At 36.0% G+C, this 23,354-nt stretch overlaps 1 protein-coding gene across 1 annotated transcript in view; it reads right to left on the bottom strand.

Annotated features, from left to right (window-relative positions):
- Nucleotides 1-436: 436 nt before the first annotated feature.
- The window catches only part of LOC144965500 (transmembrane 6 superfamily member 1-like), a 77,691-nt gene continuing 54,773 nt past the window's right edge, over nucleotides 437-23,354 (bottom strand). Inside the window, exons 8-9 of the mRNA XM_078900899.1 lie at nucleotides 12,279-12,398; nucleotides 437-731 (exon numbers count right to left, since the gene is read on the bottom strand). Coding sequence (XP_078757025.1) covers nucleotides 465-731; nucleotides 12,279-12,398 — 387 coding nt within the window. The 3' untranslated portion in view covers nucleotides 437-464. The remainder of the gene's footprint in view (nucleotides 732-12,278; nucleotides 12,399-23,354) is intronic.

The following is a 23,354-nucleotide window of genomic DNA, read 5'->3' as shown; positions in this document are numbered from 1 at the left end:
AAGAATTATTGTTTTGCCACGAAATACATAATGAAAAATCAAAATGTCAGTCTCAATCAATGGTATCTAAATTTACACGTTTGATGTATACTGTATTATTATTATTTTTTTGACAATCAGGGGAAATAACTCATTTTTCAAAAATAAAAATCCTTCGAAGGACCATAACTTTCTTATGTGGTCACTTTTTGGTGAGGACGCAACCGGGATATGATAGAAAATTTTATAAGCTTTCCAATAGTATATGGATCATGGACTACATGTTGGCTTACCTGTTAGTTCTCTCGGTAGAGTGGTTTCCCTTTCAGGATGTTGTTTAGTCCTGTTCTCAAGAGTTATCTTTCATGTTGCTATCATGCCACAGTTCCGAGAAGGAAGAAGTGCTGAAACAGTTTCTATTATGATTATCAGAGATAAAAAAAAACCCGGATTATCCTTTTATTTTTTATTAGAATAATTTTTATTTACTCAGTTTTCTCTAAAGTATTGGTAACCATTCCAATTAATTTATCTTTTCGAATATTAATAACATTTTCCACCTTATTTGATTCATTGAAATCAAACAGAAAGAATTCTGGGCTGCAGTTGTATTTATATGCCATGATTTGTGGCACTAAGAACAACATGCCATTGATGAACCAAAACAAAAGGCGAGCAAGGAATGTCTGAGGCACTCTGTAAATATAGGGCGTCCTGTAATGGAAAGAGGAACCAATAAAGGAGAATTGACCCTGAGGAAGAAAGAAAAAAAAAATTCAAGCGTTATCACTTTTCTCTCTCTCTCTCTCTCTCTCTCTCTCTCTCTCTCTCTCTCTCGAGAGAGAGAGAGAGAGAGAGAGAGAGAGAGAGAGAGAGAGAGAGAGAGAGAGAGAGAATTTGTTGATCTTGTCTTTTCACTGCTTGAAACACTATGTAGGTCATTCAAGTGACAGACAAGAAAAAAAATTAAGATAAAGGGAACGAATGAAACAGATATCCAAAGTAAGTTAAAATTAAAATGCAATATATCTTTCAGTTGGATTGAAAGTACCTCTAAGTCCAATATTAGCACACGGCTAGAGGATCACACTGAAGTGGTTCATTAAATAAGCCTTGTGGAATGTAAAATACTGAACAGGCAGATGCATAGCTGCCAGCCTGGTACATCAGTTGAGAGGGAGTTTGGGATAAACATCAGGGAGATTTGGCTAAAGTGCAGGGGCCTGATTCATGGACCGAGACGATGACGATAACCCGAGACTATATCCATTGTCTCGGACTAAAACGCGTTACGCGCTATTCATGAAGCCGAACTATGCAAAGTCTGAGACTAAACGGGTGAAATTTACTTTCGCGATCTAGCAGGCATAAATAGCGCAGTCCGGGACTAAATACTAAAATTATATGTGCTACTCGCTGGGAGGAAGTAATTGTACGGCCGATAGAACAAAGCTACCCGACCGTTTTTGATTTTGTTTTTGTCCCCCCCCCCCCCCCCTCTCTTTTCTCGAAGATTCAACAGCCGCACACACACTCCTCATGGACTCCTTCCCCCATACTGTTTCATAGTAACTACTATTACTATTCCAACTGCTGCTACCACCACCACTACTACTACTACTACTTCTACTATCAATTCTATTGTTATTAGTACTACTACTACTACTACTACTACTACTTGTACTACTACTACTAGTAGTACTACTACTACTACTACTACTAGTACTACTACTACCACTATTACTACTACTACAACTACTTCTACTACTACTACTACTACTACTACTACTACTACTACTACTACTACTACTACTACTACTTCTACTACTACTACTACTACTACTAATACAACAACTACATTTCTGTTAAGGAGTGCCTATTCGTCCTTCAGGTCGTATTCTTAAAAAAGTGTCTAGCCGACCTTCAGTGCTTATGCAAATGAGGTAGGCATGAAGAAATACGCACAAGGCAATTGACGTAAAGGCAATTGACGTTAAGGCCGTTGTTTGTATTTGTCACCGTATTCTTATATATGTATTAAATTCAAGGTTATTGCCCTCCCATAAATCGCATTGTTATTACAGTGACCTATATATGTCACTGCTTCCGTGGCTTTTTGTGTGCGCCCATGTTATCTATGTAATTAACTGGAATTACAAAATCGGAGTGTTCAGTCCTTCATGTCTTCACTTTTTTAGCGACTGTTGAAACGTAAGCATCGTTATATGAGTAGAAAAAAAAAAAGAATATTATTCTCTCTCTGTCATATTTCCCCCTTTTATCTCTAATTTCTTCTCTCCCTCCATCTGTCTCTTCCTCTCGCTATCATCCTCTTATTTCTTCACACACACACACTCTCTCTCGCTCTGTCTTTCTTTCCCTCTGTATTTCTCTTTCTCTCACACACTCTCTTCTCTCACTAATTTCTTCCTCTTTTGTTTTCTTAAAAACCTTTCTCTCTCTTTATCTATCTCTCAATTTTATTCTCACCTCCCCCCACCCCCTCCTTCTTTCTTTCTTGACTTCTGTCACATTTCTGTTCTCCTTGTCTTTCATTCTTCTTCCTCTCTCACTCTCATCTTTCCCCCCATAAATCTCTAATGTTCCCTATGTCGGGTTGTCTCTCGCTCCTTTTCTGTCTATTCCTCTATTTCATCATCGTCGTCTTCTCTCTCTCTCTCTATCTATCTATCTCTTCTAATTTCTTCCTCTTTTGTTTTCTTAAAAACCTTTCTCTCTCTTTATCTATATCTCAATTTTATTCCCCCCCCCCACTCCCTCTTTCTTTCTTGACTTCTGTCACATTTCTTTTCTCCTTGTCTCTCATTCTTCTTCCTCTCTCATATTTTCCCCCCATAAATCTCTAATGTTCCCTATGTCGGGTTGTCTCTCGCTCCCTTTCTGTCTATTCCTCTATTTCATCATCGTCGTCTTCTCTCTCTCTATTTCTTTCTGTGTTAAAAAATGAGCTTTTGTATAGCGCAATAGCCACTAAATGTGCTCAAAGCGCTTTACAAGGGGTCCCTCACCAACAGCAACAACATGTAGAACGAAACATGACGCCTGTAAGGCGATATTATATTTTTTTTTTCTGACAACGCTGTCAATTCATTCTACACCCGAGTACGATGAGAAGTGAGTAAAGAACCTTTTCCAAGGACTCAACTATGCACCGAGCGAGGGTCGAACTCAGGACCTTCCGATCCAAAAGCGAGTGCCTCTATCTATCTGTCTCATTCTCTTTCAGATCTCTCATTTTCTCTACCTCCATATATATATATATTTTACACACACACTCCCTCTCTCTTTCTAACTATATATCTATCCTCATCGTTCCTCCTTCGCCTACCCCCCCCCCCCCCTTGAATTTGTTAGAGTGTCTGCACATTGTCATTAGTTCTGATCTTTTGTTTAAGGTGCTATTGTTTCTGTAGTTGTATAATAATATTTCCAGTTTCTCTGTCAGGCATAAATTGCATTTTCTAGCACCGCATCTGTAGGGGCTGCTTTGCCTGACGACCTCCCAATTAGTTTGAAGTAAGAACTTTTCTACGGACATTACTAAGGATTACGCCGACTGAAGACGTGTAAGACACAGAAACGAATCGTCTCGGCCACAAAAAATGTGAGTGACAATTTGCATTCTATATTAGCTCTAACCATCATTATCGAGCACTTTCGTACCTACGAGTACCCACCAACACTCATAAATATATACAGTGGAATCTCCCGATTACGACACCTCTGAATAGCGACAACCTCATGATAACGACATTGACCCGTGGTCCCGATTTTTTTTCTATTTAAGATCAATAAAAAAAACCTCCAAATAACGACGCACTTTTTGATAAAACCACCGAATAACGACATCATTTTGGCGATTTTAGTAGATATCTGACACTAAAAATACCGAGAATGAGTACTCAAAGTTTATAAAAACGATTCCTGCTTGAACCAATGCGAACGCAGCTTTTTTTTTTTTGACGAATCTTGGCTGATATGCATTAATAAAAACCAAGGTATAAATGTAAGTGTAAGCAAGTAAACACAAAATCTTGGAAAATGTGATATTATGTGGTGATAGAAGTAGTAGCAGTAGTAGTAGTAGTAATAATAATAATAATAATAATAATAATAATAATAATAATAATAATAATAATAATAGTAGTAGTAGTAGTAGTAGTAGTAGTAGTAGTAGTAGTAGTAGTAGTAGTAGTAGTAGTAGTAGTAGTAGTAGTAGTAGTAGTAGTAGTAGTAGTAGTAGTAGTGTTTTTGTGGGAGGAGGATGAGGAATTTTATCTAACTCATAGCGTCCGAATGACCTGTTTTTGTTTGTTTTAAAGGGTTTTACAGCGCTTGTGACACATCTATGTCATTTCAGCGCCAGGAAGAAAATTGGAGAGTAAAAAACATTCTAGATTTACAATTGAAATGACATAAGAAAAAGTAAGACAAAGGGGAATGGTTAAATAGGGAACAGATGTAGATTATAGGAGCACACTATCAGTGTACTCAGTTCAGATCACCTAAAAGTCTCATCCAGACACGCACAAGAAGCCTCTAAGAGGAATACACTACAATGTTTTGTCTGTTTTGTCAATGTTAATAAAAACTGGTCCCGCGGGCCTTACCACACCCACTTTGACCGCCATCTTGGAAACCTCTAAATAACGACACCTCCGGATAACGACAGAAAAACTCGGTCCCGTGACATGTCGTTATCGGGAGGTTCCACTGTATATATATATATATATATATATATATATATATATATATATATATATATATATATATATATATATATCAAGGACAACTATACTGAAAGGACAATCATATGGAATCTTCAGGCAACGCTAGTGGGGGCCAACAAAAAATATAGAAAATTTACACCAAAATAACAGCAGGGGCATTATATGGCAAGATCTACCTTTTTAGAGAGTGATTGTGAATTCTGGGTCCAAAAAAAAATTTAATGATTGGTATTATCAGCAGTGAATAGGAGTAGCTAAGAAACGGAAAGGATGAGTAGTTAGATATTCTAAAAACTGACCTTATAGTGATTGATTCAGGATGATTTCTTTAGAAGCTTGATTAATGAATGTACATGTAATGTGATTATGAGGAAGAGGATGAACAATTAGATGAAGGGGAAAGGAGATGTACAATATCAACAAAGGGAGGTAATCTGCGGAGGATGATCCCAAGAAAAATATGAATACCGAAATATCTACTAAAGGATGCACTACATAGTTGTTGTAATTAGGATCTCTCGAATTTATTAATTTTTTGAACACTATTTCATCCCTATAAGGGACGATCGGTCTGCCAGGTAGAATTTTCATTGGAACACCTGCAGACCAATGTCTTTCACAAATAACAAATTTTGTCGGATGTGGCTCAATATCATCACGAGGATGGATTTGTTTAACCATGTTTACCGGTCTGGTTCCTCTTTATAGGCAATCTGAACACACAACATTTGTTGGCTTTATTGTAGTTACCATTGTAATTCGCAACACCACAATTTTCCCCATCTTGAATTTGCTAACAAATCACGTCCATGAATATCAGACCCACAAGAGGCAAAAGTTCATGTGAGAAATAACATTCAGAGTACTGGTTCATTCAATAATATAGTCAATGGAGTAGCATCAAATTCATAGTTCCATTCCATTCCATATTCATAGAGTTAATTAATAAAGTAACATATCAGATCAATATATATTCAGAGTACAATAGTCGGATTTTTAATAAGGGGCGCGTCTTTTTCTTCTTTTTCTCAGCTAGCTGTTCACGATGTACAGCTGCAAAAATTTGTATGAAACTCTGGATCATTTTGTCTTAATAAAAATGTTTTATCACGACTTAAAAAAACAAAACAATAGGAAAGTATTTCGCTTATTACAGCTATATTAAAATCGATAACGGGTGAGGATCTGAACTCAAAAATGATTTATAGTGTCGAAATTATGATTTTCCGCTTATCCATTTTGAAAGAATCTGTTAAAATGGAATGTTCAGTTAATTGAAACTTATATGATGTTCGTACAGAATCTGAATATGAAGGAACGACAGACAAGTTTACATTTTATAACAATCAATAAAAGTGAACATTACGCACTTCCAACATTATTTTGAGTTCAAAGTTTTGAGAAATAGCTTGGTATTTATGCCAAAAAGGATTACATAAATTTAATGTAGACCAGTCAAAAGTAGAAATTCATCAATTTATGATACAGTGTTTCCACAAAATGTGCTTGTGTTCAACAACAACGTAACAACAATAATATGCAAAACTCAGAGTTGATTGTGAAATTCCAATTCCATAGATGTCCTCTTTAATGGCTTATCGATAGATACAAGTAGACTTCTTTTCGCAGCTTTACGAGAAAGGAACCGATAGAGATTCCGTATTATATCGTATTGTTTAAGAGCTTATAGGTTTAAAAGAAAACTAAATGCTGTGTGAATCGGTCATGCATAGATACAATTTTTCAAAGTTAAATATAAACATTCAATGTTAATTTGACAATTTTGAGTATTTAATCACTAGTTAAAATAAGTTAAAACTAGAGATTCATATCAGTCTTCGGTAATTGCGACATGATGTAAATAAAAAGAAATAAATTATAAAGTCAAAATTGGATGCAAACTACATAAGTTGTTACTTTATGTTAATGTGTTTTGCTTTTATTCAGAAAATAGTAATTTTTGTAATAGTATGATGTGAACTCATAACCACTAGCCGGAACTACTGTGTCACACGATTTTTTTGAAAAACGATGAAGTCATCTCTTACTTTGTGGTGCGAAACTGTTTAAATATTTAGCAGTGTAAAATCTCTAATTGTATGACAGCGGTTTTAAAGTGGATTTTTATAGGTCGTGAAGAAGAAATCAGTCTTAATTTGTTGTTTACAACCTCCCCCCCCCCCAAGATCTTAAATTTCCATTTCACTCTCTTGTCATCTCATCTCCTTCCTCTATGTATTAATCTCTTCCGGAGATGTAAAGAACATAAAGCACCAGGACCAGACAACATTACCGGAACTATTTTGAAAAACTGTCACCAACAACTGGCTATACCTTATACAAAACTTTTCCAAAGGTCAATCGATGAACAATCAGTGCCAGTACTTTGGAAAACATCGATTGTCGTTCCAGTTAAAAAAAAGCGTTGTCCGACCGTATTGAACGACTTCCGTCCAGTGGCGCTTACATCGCTTGTAATGAAATGTTTAGAAAACATTTTAAAATCTGAGCTCCTACAAAAATGTTATGACCTGAAATTGCTAGATCCGTACCAATTTGCATACCAGCAACATCTCAGTGTAGAAGACGCACTATTAACCGCCACAAATTCGATCTCAAAACACCTTGATCAAACGCCCTCGAATTACGCCAGAATACTGTTTGTCGACTTTTCGTCAGCTTTTAATGCCATGAACACAGACATTTTGCTTCAAAAGTTGTGCAACATGGATATTCCAAACTACCTTATTAAATGGTATAAAGAGTTTCTGACCCAGAGACTGCAATGTGTAAAATTGGGTGAACATATCTCCAACAAAAGAACGTTGTCGAACGGATGTCCCCAAGGCTGCGTGAGTTCCCCAATCCTGTACATCTTATACACCAACGACTGCAGACCATCCTTTGAAAATTGTTTTATAGTGAAATATGCAGATGATACTGCTATTCTTGGCTTATTAAAAGATAAAGTTACCGAAAAGAATTATTTCAAACAAATAAATATATTCACCGATTGGTGTAAACAAAATCAGCTTGAATTAAATGTTGAAAAAACGAAAGAACAGGTGTTTGGTGTAAAAAATAAAAACGACTTAAAGTGTGTGGCGATCGGTAAAGATCATGTTGAGATAGTTGACTATTTTAAATATTTAGGAATAACCATTGATAGTTCCCTCAATTTCTCTCAACATATTAATATTAATATAATATCTAAAAAAGTTGCCCAAAGATTATACATCCTAAGGAAATTGAGAACATTTCAAGTAAGGAAGAAAACTATGTTAAGAGTTTATGACTCATTGATTAAAAGTGTAATTGCGTTTGGCTGCACCATATGGTTTGGAGGATGCCGACTTAAAGATAAATCAAAAATTTCAAAATCTATCAAAGAGGCATCAAAAATAATTAAACCATCCTCTTGATGGAGTAGAAAGAATTCATGGAAAAGCAATAGAAAGGAAAGCATTCTCAATTACCAACAATAAAAAACATTTTATACCATGAATTTAGTCTTTTACCATCTGGGAGGTTTTGTCAGATTAAATGTAGAACTAACAAGTATAAATCAACGTTCGTTCCATCAGCAATAAAAATTTTGAATATTTCATATGGTACAGAAAAACCAAGGATTGATTCGTTGACTGATTAACTGATTAATTTATTTAATGTAAGATTAACTGACCAATTGATAATGATGATAATTTTTGGTGTCGAATTGCCACAATCGTAACAAATTGAAAACGAAATGAATATGTTTATGTTGTGTATATCGCACGTGTGAAAGAAAGAGAGGAAGAGAGAGAGAGAGACAGAGAGAGAGAGAGAGAGAGAGAGAGAGAGAGAGAGAGAGAGAGAGAGAGAGAGAGAGAGAGAGAGAGAGAGAGAGAGATTTTTGTTTGTTTGTTGCTTTAGGTCTCTTCCAACACAATTGAGGTTATATGAGAGACCGCTGAAACAAAACAAAAAACAAGCAATCTAACGCAATCTAACAAAAATAGTACAAATGTAAATCAAAATCATAACCTAAAGATATCATAAGCTAAATTATAAATAACCAAGAACAAACAGACAGAAGATTTACAGAAAAAAAAATATCCCCTGTCAAAAATACAATCACAAACCAAAGAAGCAGGATAGGCTAGTAAAGAGAAGAAGAAACGACATCACTATTGGATCGTACACCCATGCGAACATCATAGGTATATGATTCAAGGGTGATGCTCCCATCCAACCACCCGCACAGAGAGAGAGAGAGAGAGAGAGAGAGAGAGAGAGAGAGAGAGAGAGAGAGAGAAAGAGAGAGAGAGAAAGAGAGAGAGAGAGAGAGGGAGAGAGAGAGAGAGGGAGAGAGAGAGAGAGAGAGAGAGAGAGAGAGAGAGAGAGAGATTGTTTTTGTTTGATTTTAAGGGTTGAAACACATTTAGGTGCCAGTAGAAAGGAAGAAAATGGAATAGTAAAATGAATCACAATTAAAGTACCCAAAAAAAAAAAAAGGAAGACAAATGGGAATTAGTTCAAATAGGGGAACAGGTGCAGATTCTAAGGGCACAATATCAGTGTACTTTAATTGAAAAAAGCCTCATCCTGACACACGCACTGTGTGTGTGTGTGTGTGAGAGAGAGAGAGAGAGAGAGAGAGAGAGAGAGAGAGAGAGAGAGAGAGAGAGAGAGAGAGAGAGAGAGAGAGAAGAGAAAATAAGTAGGAGTGAAATATCTGTTCAATGTTACAGTTATCGTTTAACGTTATAACAAGTGTAACTAAATGACAAATTGCCATATTTATGGACAATAAAGATCTATTATTATTATTATTATTATCTCTCCCTCTATCTATTTATCTATTTTCCGTCCTCTCTCTCTCTCTCTCCCTCTTTCTTTCTCCCCCGGGTTATTTCCCTTTGTAGAGTGCTTTTGGCGTGGTGAGTGTAGAATTGGCCTGGGCGGGGCTCACGCCAGGTAAACTTTAGAGTGTTTCTGGCGGCCGCCAATCTAACGTCTTTTTGGCGATAGAGTCATTCTGGCGTGCTACACCGGGCTTGATAGTATCAGTACAGAAATCATTCATCACGTTGGTACTGAGAACGAAAATGGATACTAGCCCTATTCAACAACAGCGCTGCATCATGCACAATCCCAATGCTATGGGGGCAAGCAAAGGTTGTTACATTGCTAAAATCTGGTAAAAATCCAGAAATAAGAAAATGCTACCATTCAGTTACTCTCCTTAACATCCTAATTCAAATTGTAAGAACGCATAATAATGGCTCGAATCACCACCACAGCTATCACTCGATCAAGCGGGATTTGACAGGAAGATCTTGCTAATGCTGTGACCAACTACTCAACCTTTCATTGATAAGTACTACTGAGAAATCTATAAATACAATGAAAATATAAAAAGCAAACAGTAAAAGTGGAAAAGATAAACTATTATACCCAGTAGTGATATTTCAACTCATTTAATATGGGTAACTACAGACGATAAAACAAAACAGTTAATTAAATTGAGCAAAACGGCAATCTCCGTCAGGTAAATTCCTCCGAATGAGTGACCGGATCACCAGGAGCCGGGAACTGGATACCATCTCAACTAAGCTGTTTTCGTTATGTACGGTGTGACAAGTGTTTACAAACCAATATATATATATATATATATATATATATATATATATATATATATATATATATATATATATATATATATATATATATATATATATATATATATATATATATATATATATATATATATATATATATATATATATATATATATATATATATATATATATATATATATATATATATATATTATATCAAAAATATGTAACAGTATACAACGGACAGATGATTTATATTGAAAAAAACATCATCTCTAAAAACCATAACTGTACATTGGACTTTGACTGTTTCCCTCCCGGTAATCCCATTCCAAGACAAAGCCAGAAATCAACTCGGAAAACAAATATAAGATACAATTCTATATATAATAGAAGACACAGAGTGACCTCCTGCCCTCCATGGAAGGTCAAAGACCCCACCCAGCTTGTATGTGAATATATTGAGCATAACAAATGATGGAATGCAGGTCACAGCTTTTGTGTTACTTTGTGAATGGCATTTCTCTATCCAAAATGACCGATATTATGAACTAAGATGTTTGTTAAATGTGTTATATTTACTGAGAAAATATAAGGCCAAAAAAAACCCGGGACTTTCTGAATCCCTGGTTGAATATGACTTCTTGTTGAACCAGCGCTCACTGTACTAAAATTTGAAGAAAAATTTGAGCAGTCTTCAGGGTATACTTGGGGGTTGCAGTCACTTTATCATATTTTTGTTTTTGTTTGTTTTTAAGGGTTTTACGGCGCTTGCAACACATTAAGGTCATATTATCAGCGCCAGTAAAAAGGAAGAAAATGGGAAAGTAAAAAGTTCTAGAATTACAATTAAAGCCCCCAAGAAAAGGTAAGACAAAGGGGAATTGGTTCAAATATGCTGTCATCTGCATTTTTTGCCAAATTGGGACCTAAAATTTGCCAAAATTTGCCCAAAACCCCCCCAAAATTTGCCAACAACTTTGCCGCACTTTGGGTCCTTATTTGACGATTTTTTGACGAAACGATCCATGACTGAAGTTGGAAGTGTAAGTGACTCGCTTTATTTGACTTGAGAAATGAAATGACTGTGAATAGCTTTGTTACAAAGATTTTAAAGGATCATTATCCGTAGAGAGTAGCTTCCTTTGGTTTGGGCCCAGGCAAAGCTGCAACATTTCTCAAGTTTCACACTTTTTTTTCGTTATTTTGTTTCCGCTTCTTTTTTCCCCCCAAAATTTGCCACGCGATTTGCCAATTTTCCCAAAATTTGCCACAATTTGCCAATTTTGGGCCGCAAAAAATGCAGATGACAGAATATGAAACAGATGTAGATTCCAAGAGCACACCATCAAAGTACTTCGTTTGAGATCACCTAAAAGTCTCATCCAGACACAAGCATAGGTCCCCACTAAGAGGAATACACTCAAATGTTTACAAATTATATATAACACGCAAACAAAACATAAAACAGTTCATAACAGAGAGATGATTTACAAGGGAAAAAAAATCATCTCCCAAAACTAACTATACATTTGACCGTTTCCCTCTCACTCTCAGCAAGGACATCCGACCAGGGACAGGACAAAACCAAGTAATCCATTCCAAGACAAAGACAGAAAGCCAATGGAAAACAGATATAGGGGGATAGAAGAGACAATAAGTACCTCCCTGCCCACTATGGGAGGTCAGGAACCCCACCCAGTTATCATATTTTTGGTGTGAAGATTCTGTTCGAGTGGAATTCATTTCCTCGACATTGTTTAATGTTGTTAATGAAATACATTAAGAAATGTTCAAAATGAAGCAACACATACTTAATACTCAAAATAATCATGACGGCTACATCTATGTTGTAAAATACCATTAATTTTGGCTGTACGTAAAAAAGAAAATAATAATAATAACATTAACAACCTAAATAATGATTATAAGCATTTAGAAATCTTACCTGCCCTGAAGCTCCGGCATAAACAATAGACCACTGAAGAACCCAGGAATGGCCCGGATATAATAAGGCATAAATGCTCACGGCATAATAAGGCATAAAGTAAAACAGTTGTATCATAATCTGTAAAAGTAATTGAAAACAAATCATTGAGGTGCAGAGTAAACCAAATCAATTTGTTTTAACCCTATTCCTATCCCAAGTTCTATTCGTATCACATAGGGTGTATTCTACAAAGATAAGAAAAGATATGAGATACCATAATCTAATGGGGTAGTTTTACACCCATACGTTAATATAGAAAAAATGAAAAGAACTACTACCTGTGGGGTCTTATAGGTCAACGGAAAGCCTCCACCACTTCACCATCATCATCCTTACCACCAAGACTATAACATAAACCGACAATACATCATCATCACTACCAGCACTGTCTGCAACCACCATCACTACTACCACAACCACCACCGCAGCAACGTGACTACAAAAATACTGGAGCCACCATCATATTATCATCCCCACCTACTAAAGCCATAACCATCACTATCGTTATAACAACCACCATCACTAGAAATACTAATACCACACACGATCATCACTACCAACACAAAATCATCACTTCTACAACTACTACCATATCATCACTATCACTACTACTACAACCACTGCCAAAACATATCTTCCCTAATGCAACAATTACTATTAAAATTAAAATAGCCACCATCACATCAACATCACAGACCGTGGGCCAGCGGGCTAACCCCTCTCCCCTACCCCCAACTTTCTTCCAGGGAATTTTGTAGACCCATATTTACTTAAACTTTATACCACAAGATGTAAGAAACTGGATGATTGCCAGTTTTAAAGTGTCACCTTCATAGAGTTATTGACCTTTGTTTTCGCGCTCTTACGGCCCTATGAACTAAGGGGTATGGTTTGTATTTCAATCATACCGCCATTAATATTTATCTTTAAAATAACATAAAATAGGTTAACTGAAACTAGAAAAGCTGCTCTTTCATATGGTACAAGTTTTAAAATGATAAATTGATTGATAAAATATATATGTGCATTCAAACTCAGTTTTTTGCTGAAATCGCAGAAAAAACACAATGTCAAAACTGCTGGAAGCATCATCTTTGATATTCTTCTTCTACTTCTATATATATATTTCTTAAAACACTACCACAAGGGGTGTAAAAACAGAAATGTTTGCCACCAATAATTTGTCATGTTCATAGAGAAATAGCCCATTGTTTTTCTCACTGTGCTTCGATTATGGGGTGGGGGATGGGGGGGTGATTTAATCGGTCATAAAACGCATTATATAAAAGATAAAGTACTTTTTCAAAAGCTCAAACAATTAAAGCAGAAAGGCTGATCTTTTAAGTAATGTAAATATTTTAAAAATATTTTAGACGAAATTTTTTCTCTTTGAAATTTATAAACTCATTTGCCCCAGCAGCGCTGTTTACTTCAAAATTCAGTCTCATGCGATATACACCCCGGAGAGTTGCAAACGTCCTGATGTAACGTGATTCTTTATCAAGTTCAAGCTGATTGTAACCTTGATTCTGAACAAGTTTGCAAAAATATTTTGCTACCAACTCATCTAGTATAGGCATGTGGGGCCGCTCTCGTTTAATTGCTTTATTAGGCAATCTCATGTCGACACGATACTCTAATATTGTCTGGGCCCTTGGGTTAAGGAACGATGACTAGAGGACAAACCCATAGCAAGAGTACAGAGTTGGCACAAAGGTTCGTATTTGCTCCGGAGTCAGCCAGAACATCGATCTTTTGATCATGAATGGTAACTGAGAAGATAGGCATGTCTTTTCTTTTCGAGAAGGATGAGAATTCATAGACGTCTGATTCATCATTGTTCTCATGAACTGCACTTCACTAATCTTCTTTTTTGACTTTGTTGTATATCTATCATTTTGGGGATTCTCTGATTTGGAAACAGCAGAGGAAAAGTGATTAAGTTTGCAGCAGATCCGACATGTGTTTCCACTTGCAGGGCAATTCTTCTGTTCATACTGGGTGGGGTTCCTGACCTCCCATAGTGGGCAGGGAGGTACTTACTGTGTCTCCTATCCCCCTATAACTTATATCTGTTTTCCAACTTGCTTTCTGTCTTTGTCTCGGAATGAGATTACTTGGTTTTGTCCTGGCCATGGCCGGATACCCTGGCTGAGAGGGGAAACAGTCAAAGTCAAATGTATAGTTATTGTTTTAGGAGATGATATTCTTTTCCTTGTAAATCACCTTTCTGTTATGAACTGTATTATGTTTTGTTTACGTGTTATATATAATTTGTAAACATTTGAGTGTATTCCTCTTAGTAGGGATCTGTGCTCGTGTCTGGATGAGACTTTTAAGTGATCTCAAACTAAGTACATCGATGGTGTGCTCTTGGATTCCAAACCAATTCCCTATCAAATAGTATTTGTACCATTCCCCTTTGTCTTACCTTTTCTCGGGTGCTTTAATTGTAATTCTAGAACTTTTTACTATTACTATCCCATATTCTCCCTTTTTACTGGCGCTGATATGACCTAAATGTGTTGCAAGCGCCCTAAAACCCTTAAAACTAAAACAAAAAAACTTCTGTTCACAGGCATGGAGCCAATCTCTCCCATCGTTTCTGCTTTTTCGTTCTTGACTATTTTTTCGATATATTTGTTTGCTGGATCTTTTGTACGATTTCAGACTTTCCAACCAACTTCAACCCTTTGAAAAGATTTAAAATATTTTCCCCGATATTTATGCTCATTTTCTCACATTTCTTCCAAAATAATAATATTTTCAACATGTGCAACATCTAAAATTTCAAATTGAACATTCGTTGATTTATGGAGTCTTTATCAAGCTAGTAGAGATAAGGAAAATCCTGCAATTCCTGTTACAATCATCTGTCTGGTTACTCAGGTTCTCATCTAGGCGAAATGACATTTAATGACTTCAACTATTCCACTTTAATCACACCCCCCCCCCTTTTTTTTTTGTTACAAACCGTTGACTTTTTGCATTTATCATATTCTAATCAACATTCCCATATTATGGACCTCAAAGCCTACAAAAATATGAGAAATCATACTATTTGGTTTTGGTTGACAATGTGCGCTGAGCTTCAACCTTTCAACGTTTTCTTGTTAGTTGAGTCGTTGTTGCAAATTGTAACAACTCATGCATTTTGAGGTTTGGACTACTGAGTCCCTTTTCATGTATGTTCTTCGCTTTGCATCCAATGATCAACTGAGATTATATCTCATCATCAGTGTTTGAGAAATCAAATGTTAGAGCCAACATGGAAAGCTCGTTGTAAAAGTCATTAATGTCATCAGTTTTCTGTATAAGCTGATGAAATGTGTACCGTTGTATCAGGGCGGTTGCTGGCTGTTTATTTAAGGCGGCATGGATCGAAAACACATTCTCTCACCCTACCCCCGTGTAAAATGAGTACCGTACCTGGCCGGAAACAGTGTTGTCTATGTTGGAGGAAAATGTTATCTCGCCCAGCAGACATCATGCCTCATCTTTCATGTTGCTTTTGGCTTAGGAGCCCTTTTTAAGTGTCATGAGCATAGTCAGTATTGCGCAATATTAATGTTCTGGTGTATTTATTGTTTTTAGAATGTGTGTATATATTATTGTGTGTAAAGGGGTGGGGGGAGCATTTTTGGTTTGAATTTTAAAAAGGTGTACTCACGTAACTGGTATTTACGATGGGCATGTAAAAGATGTCCATTTGTCGACCTTCCTCTAAAGAAAAAAAATTATATACAACCCAATCACTGAAGTCTATGGATTCTTTCATAGCATCAGTATGAATTGTGATACACGTCTGTGCATTGAGATTTATTTGTGAATATCATTTTTTAAAAAGAGCAACACGAAAACAGCAATTAGACTTACTGTCATAGAAAATTCTTTTGAATATCAACTGTGATAAGTCAAAACTTAATAGAAGGAATTAGAAAATCCAACCTCAATGCGCTACTACTTATCTACTCCAAAGACAATACATTTACATAACTACAAGTTGAACTGCTGTTTGTGTCGGGTTAAGACTGGGATTCTTATTTATAGCATCATTGGGCTCTACTCGGTGAATGATTTGTGTAATATTCTTTATTGATAATTAATATCCATTTAAGCAAAACGAATATCATAAAAATTTATATTCATTGTAATTTTCTTCCACCGTATGTTTTGATTACAACAAACCTGTTCTTCCAATGATAAAACTGTGTATGGTTTTGATTTCTCCCAAGTTAGGCCTCAAGGTGTGCAAAACTAAATTTGCCGGCTTGACCTAATTACTTTGGCAGTATCAGTTGTTTGTGGGGGGAGTGGATAACCGTAGTTTTAAAACAGAAGAAACAGTCTTTTATATGATAAAATAGTAGGACGGCCATTTGACTGTTCGCTCATAGGGAGCCCCCATACCTCACCCTAACCTCATTGATTGTCGCACGTCATCTCGCTTCTCGTTGGCAACAAGAAAAAGAGAGCTGTCTGCGTTGACGCGCAACCTTGAGGAGTAACTTGAGATGAAGTGAAGTTGTCCACAATGTCATTCAAGTAATTTCCGGCATAGGCCAAGCGCAATGCTTTCTGTCTTTTATCATTTGTGATGTCATAAGCAATAAATAAGTTGTTCTTGAGCCTAGACATCAATTTTGGCCACCTAGAAGTAGAAGCTACACCTTCTGATCTAGTGTCAGACGGTTCGTAACTGCAAAAGCCATGATTCTTCAAAGTAAGATAGCTTGAATCTGTACTGTGGTAAATCAAGTCTCGCCTAGGCCTCATATAGAAGATAAACCGGTGTATAAGGAAAAATACAACATGAAAAGCAAATTCTAGATCTTCAACTTTCGTTAAAATGTTATTTTGATTAAAGATGATCAATTTCAGGCTAGGTTTTTGGTTGTTTTCGTCGCCAATAGAAAATAACAATACACATTGAAGACCTTATGGTCCAAACTTCAATAACCAACTTCCTATCTTATCAGGGTATATAACCCATGATAATCATACATCAACAATTACAATAATGATTATGTCCCAGGGTAGCTTATATATATTACAACTACCACTACAGCAGCACGAACCAAATCATCATCACTCACTACCAGTACTTTTTCAACCACCATGATGCCATCATTATTACCACAACCACCACCGCCGCAACATCATGATCACTACCACTCCCAGTAAAACCACCACATCCACATCATCATCACTTACTACCACTACTTTAACAGCCACGAATCGGTGTAGCCTCATATTTTCCCTTGTAAAACCACCCCACAGGATTCAAATAGGAGTATTCTATTTTTTCTCTCTTTATTTCAATGGGGTCGTTTTACACCCCATTGGATAGGAAAAGGGTATCTGACATTTTATACCTATATAACTCAAAATATACTGATGTATTGTACTGATGAATGATATTTGTGGTCACAATTCTCATATAACAATTGCATAAAAATTTACCTTTCTAGCTCAAAAAATTGAAAAAAAAAAAGGTTAAACCACCCTATGGATTGAAATAGGGCTACGGTTTTTGACATTTAGAATACAACAATTTTAATAAACATTAATACTAAAAAAAACCCAACAAAACAAAAAACAAAACAAAAACAAAACAAAACAAAACAGTAAAGGAAAATCCGTAAAAAAAAGTCCTTTCATCACATTTTAGTCAGTGCATGATCAATATTCTATACTATAAGATGAATTCCAACCATTTGAAAAAACAATCTTCACATCACCATATTCTGTATTTTTAGTCAGTGTAAATTGTATAGATGCAAATAAAATAAAATCAATGACTGATTTAAATCTGCATTTTCATGGCCAGCATAAATCTAAAACATTGACATTGACTGAGGATACATAATGAGCCAAAGATGACATTTCATGCTGTTACAACAACTATATAATAATAATAATAATATTAATAATAATAATAATAATAATAATAATAATAATAATAATAATAATAATAATAATAATAATAATAATAATAATAATAAGCCTCGCAGTCAGAATGACGCTTGCTGAGAACTGTGTGACTCAGCCACAGAGTTTTTAAAACTTCGATGAGTATAAGTGCTCTCTTCATCCATGTTGTTAATTGTTTCCATTCGTCACGGTCCTGGGCCAAAGTTTTGAGGCTGTCGTTGTGACTTTAGCACTGCAGTTTTTCTCAGTTCTTCAGGTATTAATTCGGCCTCATTTGAAACCAGAAATTTCTGATATGTAGAGAAATTCTGGTTCAGGATAGTTGCTACTGATGTTGGTGGTCTCCTTACATATTTGTTGCCGTGTAGGAAATATTCTGTCATTGTAGTTTGGGCTGGGATGTTATCTTCTCAACGTAAGATGTGACCAAATAGCTTCCATCGCTGGTCTTTTATTATTATATTCAGGCGTTGGACCCTGGTTCTTTAATAGAGATCAGTATTTGTCTCTGGCCAATAGATTCCGATTACACGACACAATTGTTTGCCGTGGTTTGAATGAAGACTTTCTAAGTTCTTTTTTGTGAGACCCCAGGTTCCACAATTATATGGCAATATCGGAATCATCAGTGCCTCGTAAATCTGTATTGGCTTATTCTCACCGATTATGTTATTTCTATTTAATAAATTAATTTTGAAGTTGGTTGAATGCATTGGTGGCCAGCTGATGTCTTCATTTTCGTTAATCAAGTTCAAGTTCTTTATCTGCAAAAGGCGGATTGCCCATCACTGCAGATTTTATACAATTATGTGGTGACTTTCTCCATTATTGTGCTATTGAGTAGAAAGATAAATGTTTAATAGTTGACAAAATTTGTTGTTGTCGGTAATATCTAGCATTTCTGGTGAGAGAGTGTTTCATTCCTTGATGATTCTTGGAAAGAAACTGTTTTTATATTTGTTGGTTCTGTGTGTTGGGGTTGTGAACTTACTGCTATGATAATTTCTTGTGGATGTACGGTGTTGTTTTGTGAAATACTGTGGTAGAGTTACTGCTGTTTTGTTGGAATGTACTGTTCTGTATAGAAGTTGGAGGCATTTTTCTTTTCACTTACTTTCCAGTGATTTCTACCGCAACAGTTTCAGGGCCTCAGTAATTTCAGTAATGCATCCTGGTTCGCGCAAATTATTGTTGGTGACAAACCTCGAAGCTGCCCTTTGAACTTGTTCGATTTTCTTGATGTGACATTACTTATAAGGATCCCACACTGTGCATGAGTATTCCAATAAGGGTCTGACTAAAGCATTTGGGGGGCACTGGTACAGGTTCCGCCTCAGGAAGCCAAGGGTATGATTTGCTTTTGCCACAATATTATCATTATGTTGGTCCCATTTCAGTGATTTGTTTAGATGGATTCCAAAGTAGGGTATGTGTCCACGTGTTTTAATAACTGACCCCTTATTTGGTAGTCATAATTAATTTGTTGTTTTTTGTTTGCTATTGACATTACTCAGAATATCATGGACTGAAAAACAAACAAACAAAGAAGTCCTGAGAAGGATCGGAATAAAATCACCAATTCTTCTTCAAACTGTAAAGAAATTGAAACTAAACTATTTTGGCCACACGACTCGCCACGAATCATTAGAAAAGCACATTCTGCAGACAAGGGTAGACGGCAAGAGAGGAAGAGGTAGACCAACAAGAAGCTGGGAACAAGATATATGTGAATGGCTGGGAATGACAGCAACTCAAGCAAGTAGACTGGCGGAAAACAGTAATCTGTTTCGCAAGAAAGTTCGGGAAGCAACGTCCTACGCAGGATCAGCTGACTAGATGATGATGATGATGATTGACATTACAAAGCATTTCTCGGGGTGGAAGTTCCAAAGCCAGGTTTGTGCTAGAAGTGAGTCACGATCATTCTGCAATATGTCTGCCTCGTTCTGGGTTTCAATGACTCGAAATAAGAGGCTGTCATTGGTGAACAGTTTGGGCTTGGTAAGAGTTGATATGTTTTTTCCTAAGTCGTTAATGCATGTTAGAAAACAGAGCGGTCCAAGGACAGTTCCTTGAGGTACTCCCGATAAAACATTGCACTTCTCACTTCTATATCCATCCAGGACTACTTCCTGAGTTCTATTGCAGAGCTAGTCTTCAAGTTAAGAAAGTAGTTTATGTTCCTTCTGTTTTGAGTCATTTTCTTCATCGATGGTCTTTTCGGGGGACTTTGGGTCGATGTTTTTAACTGCCTAGTTTACGTACACTTTTCCATTCATTTAAATTTCTGTTGATTTCACTTTTAGATTCCAAGCTTCAAGAGTAGTTGATATTATTGACATGTATATTTTCACTTGATGCTCTGATTCAAAGATTATGTCTCACTGCGTGGCATTTTCCCTCTGAGAGGTATTTCAGTGCTAGGTCAACTCGACCCCATTAGTGAGGTCAGCCCATGGGTGGAACAGGTAGCTGTCAGGGGGAAGCTGTGATGCTGCTGATGGTAATTAAGTGCTGCAATATTTCATGGTATTGCTCAGTTGCTAACATGAATATGAAAATTGTTCCCTCACCACAAGCAAAGCAAGGGTTTCTTTCATCATATGCAATAACGTATCCTCTTTAGGCTGCTCATAAGAGAGGTGTCAATTTAGTGGTTTTTGAGCTATCAATGAAATTAAGTTGTTGTAATTTGCATATTAATAATTTAATTCCCAGCGACAGAAAATGATTGAAACAAGCATCTTTGTAAAGTAAAAATGATGATCTTGACACATGCCAAGTTTTGTTGTCCGGGCAGTAAAATCTTAAAAGATATTAATTTTTTATTTTAAAATTCTTATTTGGCATGACTTGTTGAGATCCTCATTTTCTCTCCCACATTATCCCATGCCATGAGTTATGTCCAAATATCAGTTTAGGAATTATGTAGTTTTGGGCACATTTGAAAGCCAACTTTTCAAAGTCTTGATGACTTTTTTTCTATATTTAAATTCCTTATGATTCAAGTCAAAATTATATTTTTAATGAATGTTAGGCATTATTGTTTGAAGATGTATACTGCTTTTGTGTGGTTGTCTCAGGAAATGCCGACTTTATAGTGTCATATAGGTGAAGGTGTCAACGTTTAGGGTCATTGAAATCCATCTCAATTACTCGTATTTATGCACGTTGAATACGTAATATAATGTAATTTCAAGTTCTCCTTTTGTGCACAAGTGAATGTGTTAACATTTTATAGACTGAAGCGTCCAGATATATATGGCAGTGATTTCCCAAAAATTAAATAATCTTGCTGTGGTATGCCTGTGGAGTTATACTGATTTGACTCTGATTGTTATTCAATTGTTTTATCTCTAAATTGGCTGACTGGATTTCAATGGTATATCAGATGAATTTATAAGATAATGACTAAATGTGTATTATTGGAGGAAAGGAGATGATTCTATATAACCTGTCTGGACAGTGTGTTCGTTTTGAATGTAGTTGGTCGATAAGGAGAAAGAGGTCGCTACTTGGAATAAATATAAACTATATTATGCCCTCATAATTTTGAATCTTCTTTTGTCCACATACTGTTACCGTCTGTTTGAGCAAATCATTTAAATTAACTGCACCAGTGCTTAGTGTTAGTTGTAATTGATGATTGATATTGCAATATTTGTAGCATGTCCAGTAACCTTGTTGTGTGATTGGGGTTTTTTTTTTGTAAAGAGGTCATACTTTATAGGCAGATTGATAGTAAATTGAGATATTGAAATCATACATAATATTGGTTTTTAGTTTTTACTGGTCAATAAAATTTTATCCTCATGAGTTATTTTATCACATAATGACATAAATCAAATCAGTTTACTGTTATGACCAACACAACTGTTTGAGAGGAAAGGAAGTGGTAAAAAAAATATATAGAACTAACAAAACCATGAATAAATCAATAAAATCAACTGCCAATATGATAATAATGCACAGGAACATAGATGCATACATGTATTTTTGATATTTATTAAACTCTTGAGATACTGCCACTGAGTTTTGAATAACAAATTTTTTATTTAAGTGCAACATAATTTACAAGCACTTAAAATTAGATCCACAATTTATGATATTTACAGAAAACTATTAACCAAAATTTCACTGATGTTTAGAAAGACAACTGATTTTTCAAATCAAAATAATAAAGTGAAAGAGGCTGTTATTGTTTCCCCCCACTATACAGACATATTCTGCCCTAACCAACAAAAGGACAGTATCTGGGCTGACCCAGATCCAACCAGTTTTGCCGCAATCGACACATTTAGTTTTTTCATTCATAACTCTTTAATTTTATTACATAGTGGAAGTCTTCTAACATTAAATAATAGCTAATGATAAATTGCGTTTTTCTGTTAGTCGGCGATTTCATTGACGTAATATGTTGCGTAATATTTTGAGATACTGTTCTTTCTTGGTTAAAGCCAAGCAAATAACTCTACCTGTAACCAACAAAAGGTCAGTATCTTATACGACCGTCTCACATACTGTTCACCCTGGTTAACCGCAACGCAAAATGCCTCGTCCGTATTCACCAAAAGAACAGTATCTCAGTTAAGAATATAGCAAAATACGAATAACTCGATCGACAAACGTTTTACGTCAGCGAGGGCGAGCACTCGCCATCACGGACGAGTGAGAGGCAAGGCTAAGTGTGGTTGACCTGGCGTGAGGGGAATGAATAAATTATCTCCGTCAAGTTTGTAGGCGTGACTCTGATATAATATTACTACATTAGACTATTCCTCAATCTTTTAGACCCTGACTCCTTTTTCAAGATGAGTCTATTTTTATTAAGCATAATAGCTTTAATTTACGCTTATTGATGATTTTGGCTATCTTGTAAATTAGACTTTAATTGTGTATCAGGGTTTTGTCATTGTACAACGATATTGGGGTGAGTGAGTGATAGTGAATTAAACCTAATAATAGCTGGAAAATAGGGTATGTCTCCCCCCCCCCCCCCCCCCCCCCCCCCGCCTCTAACACGTACACACACATCCCTTTTTGTTTTAAAATCAATATCTTCATTGTCATAGGAAACGAAAAGCATGAAATGGAACGAAA

The sequence above is a fragment of the Berghia stephanieae genome, chromosome 2, assembly GCF_034508935.2.
Source record: "Berghia stephanieae isolate SIO BIC M18660-M18661 chromosome 2, UCSD_Bste_1.3, whole genome shotgun sequence".
Lineage (NCBI taxonomy): Eukaryota > Metazoa > Mollusca > Gastropoda > Nudibranchia > Aeolidiidae > Berghia > Berghia stephanieae.
Note: the sequence above shows the minus strand (reverse complement) of the source record. Positions and strands in the feature narration are given on the sequence as shown.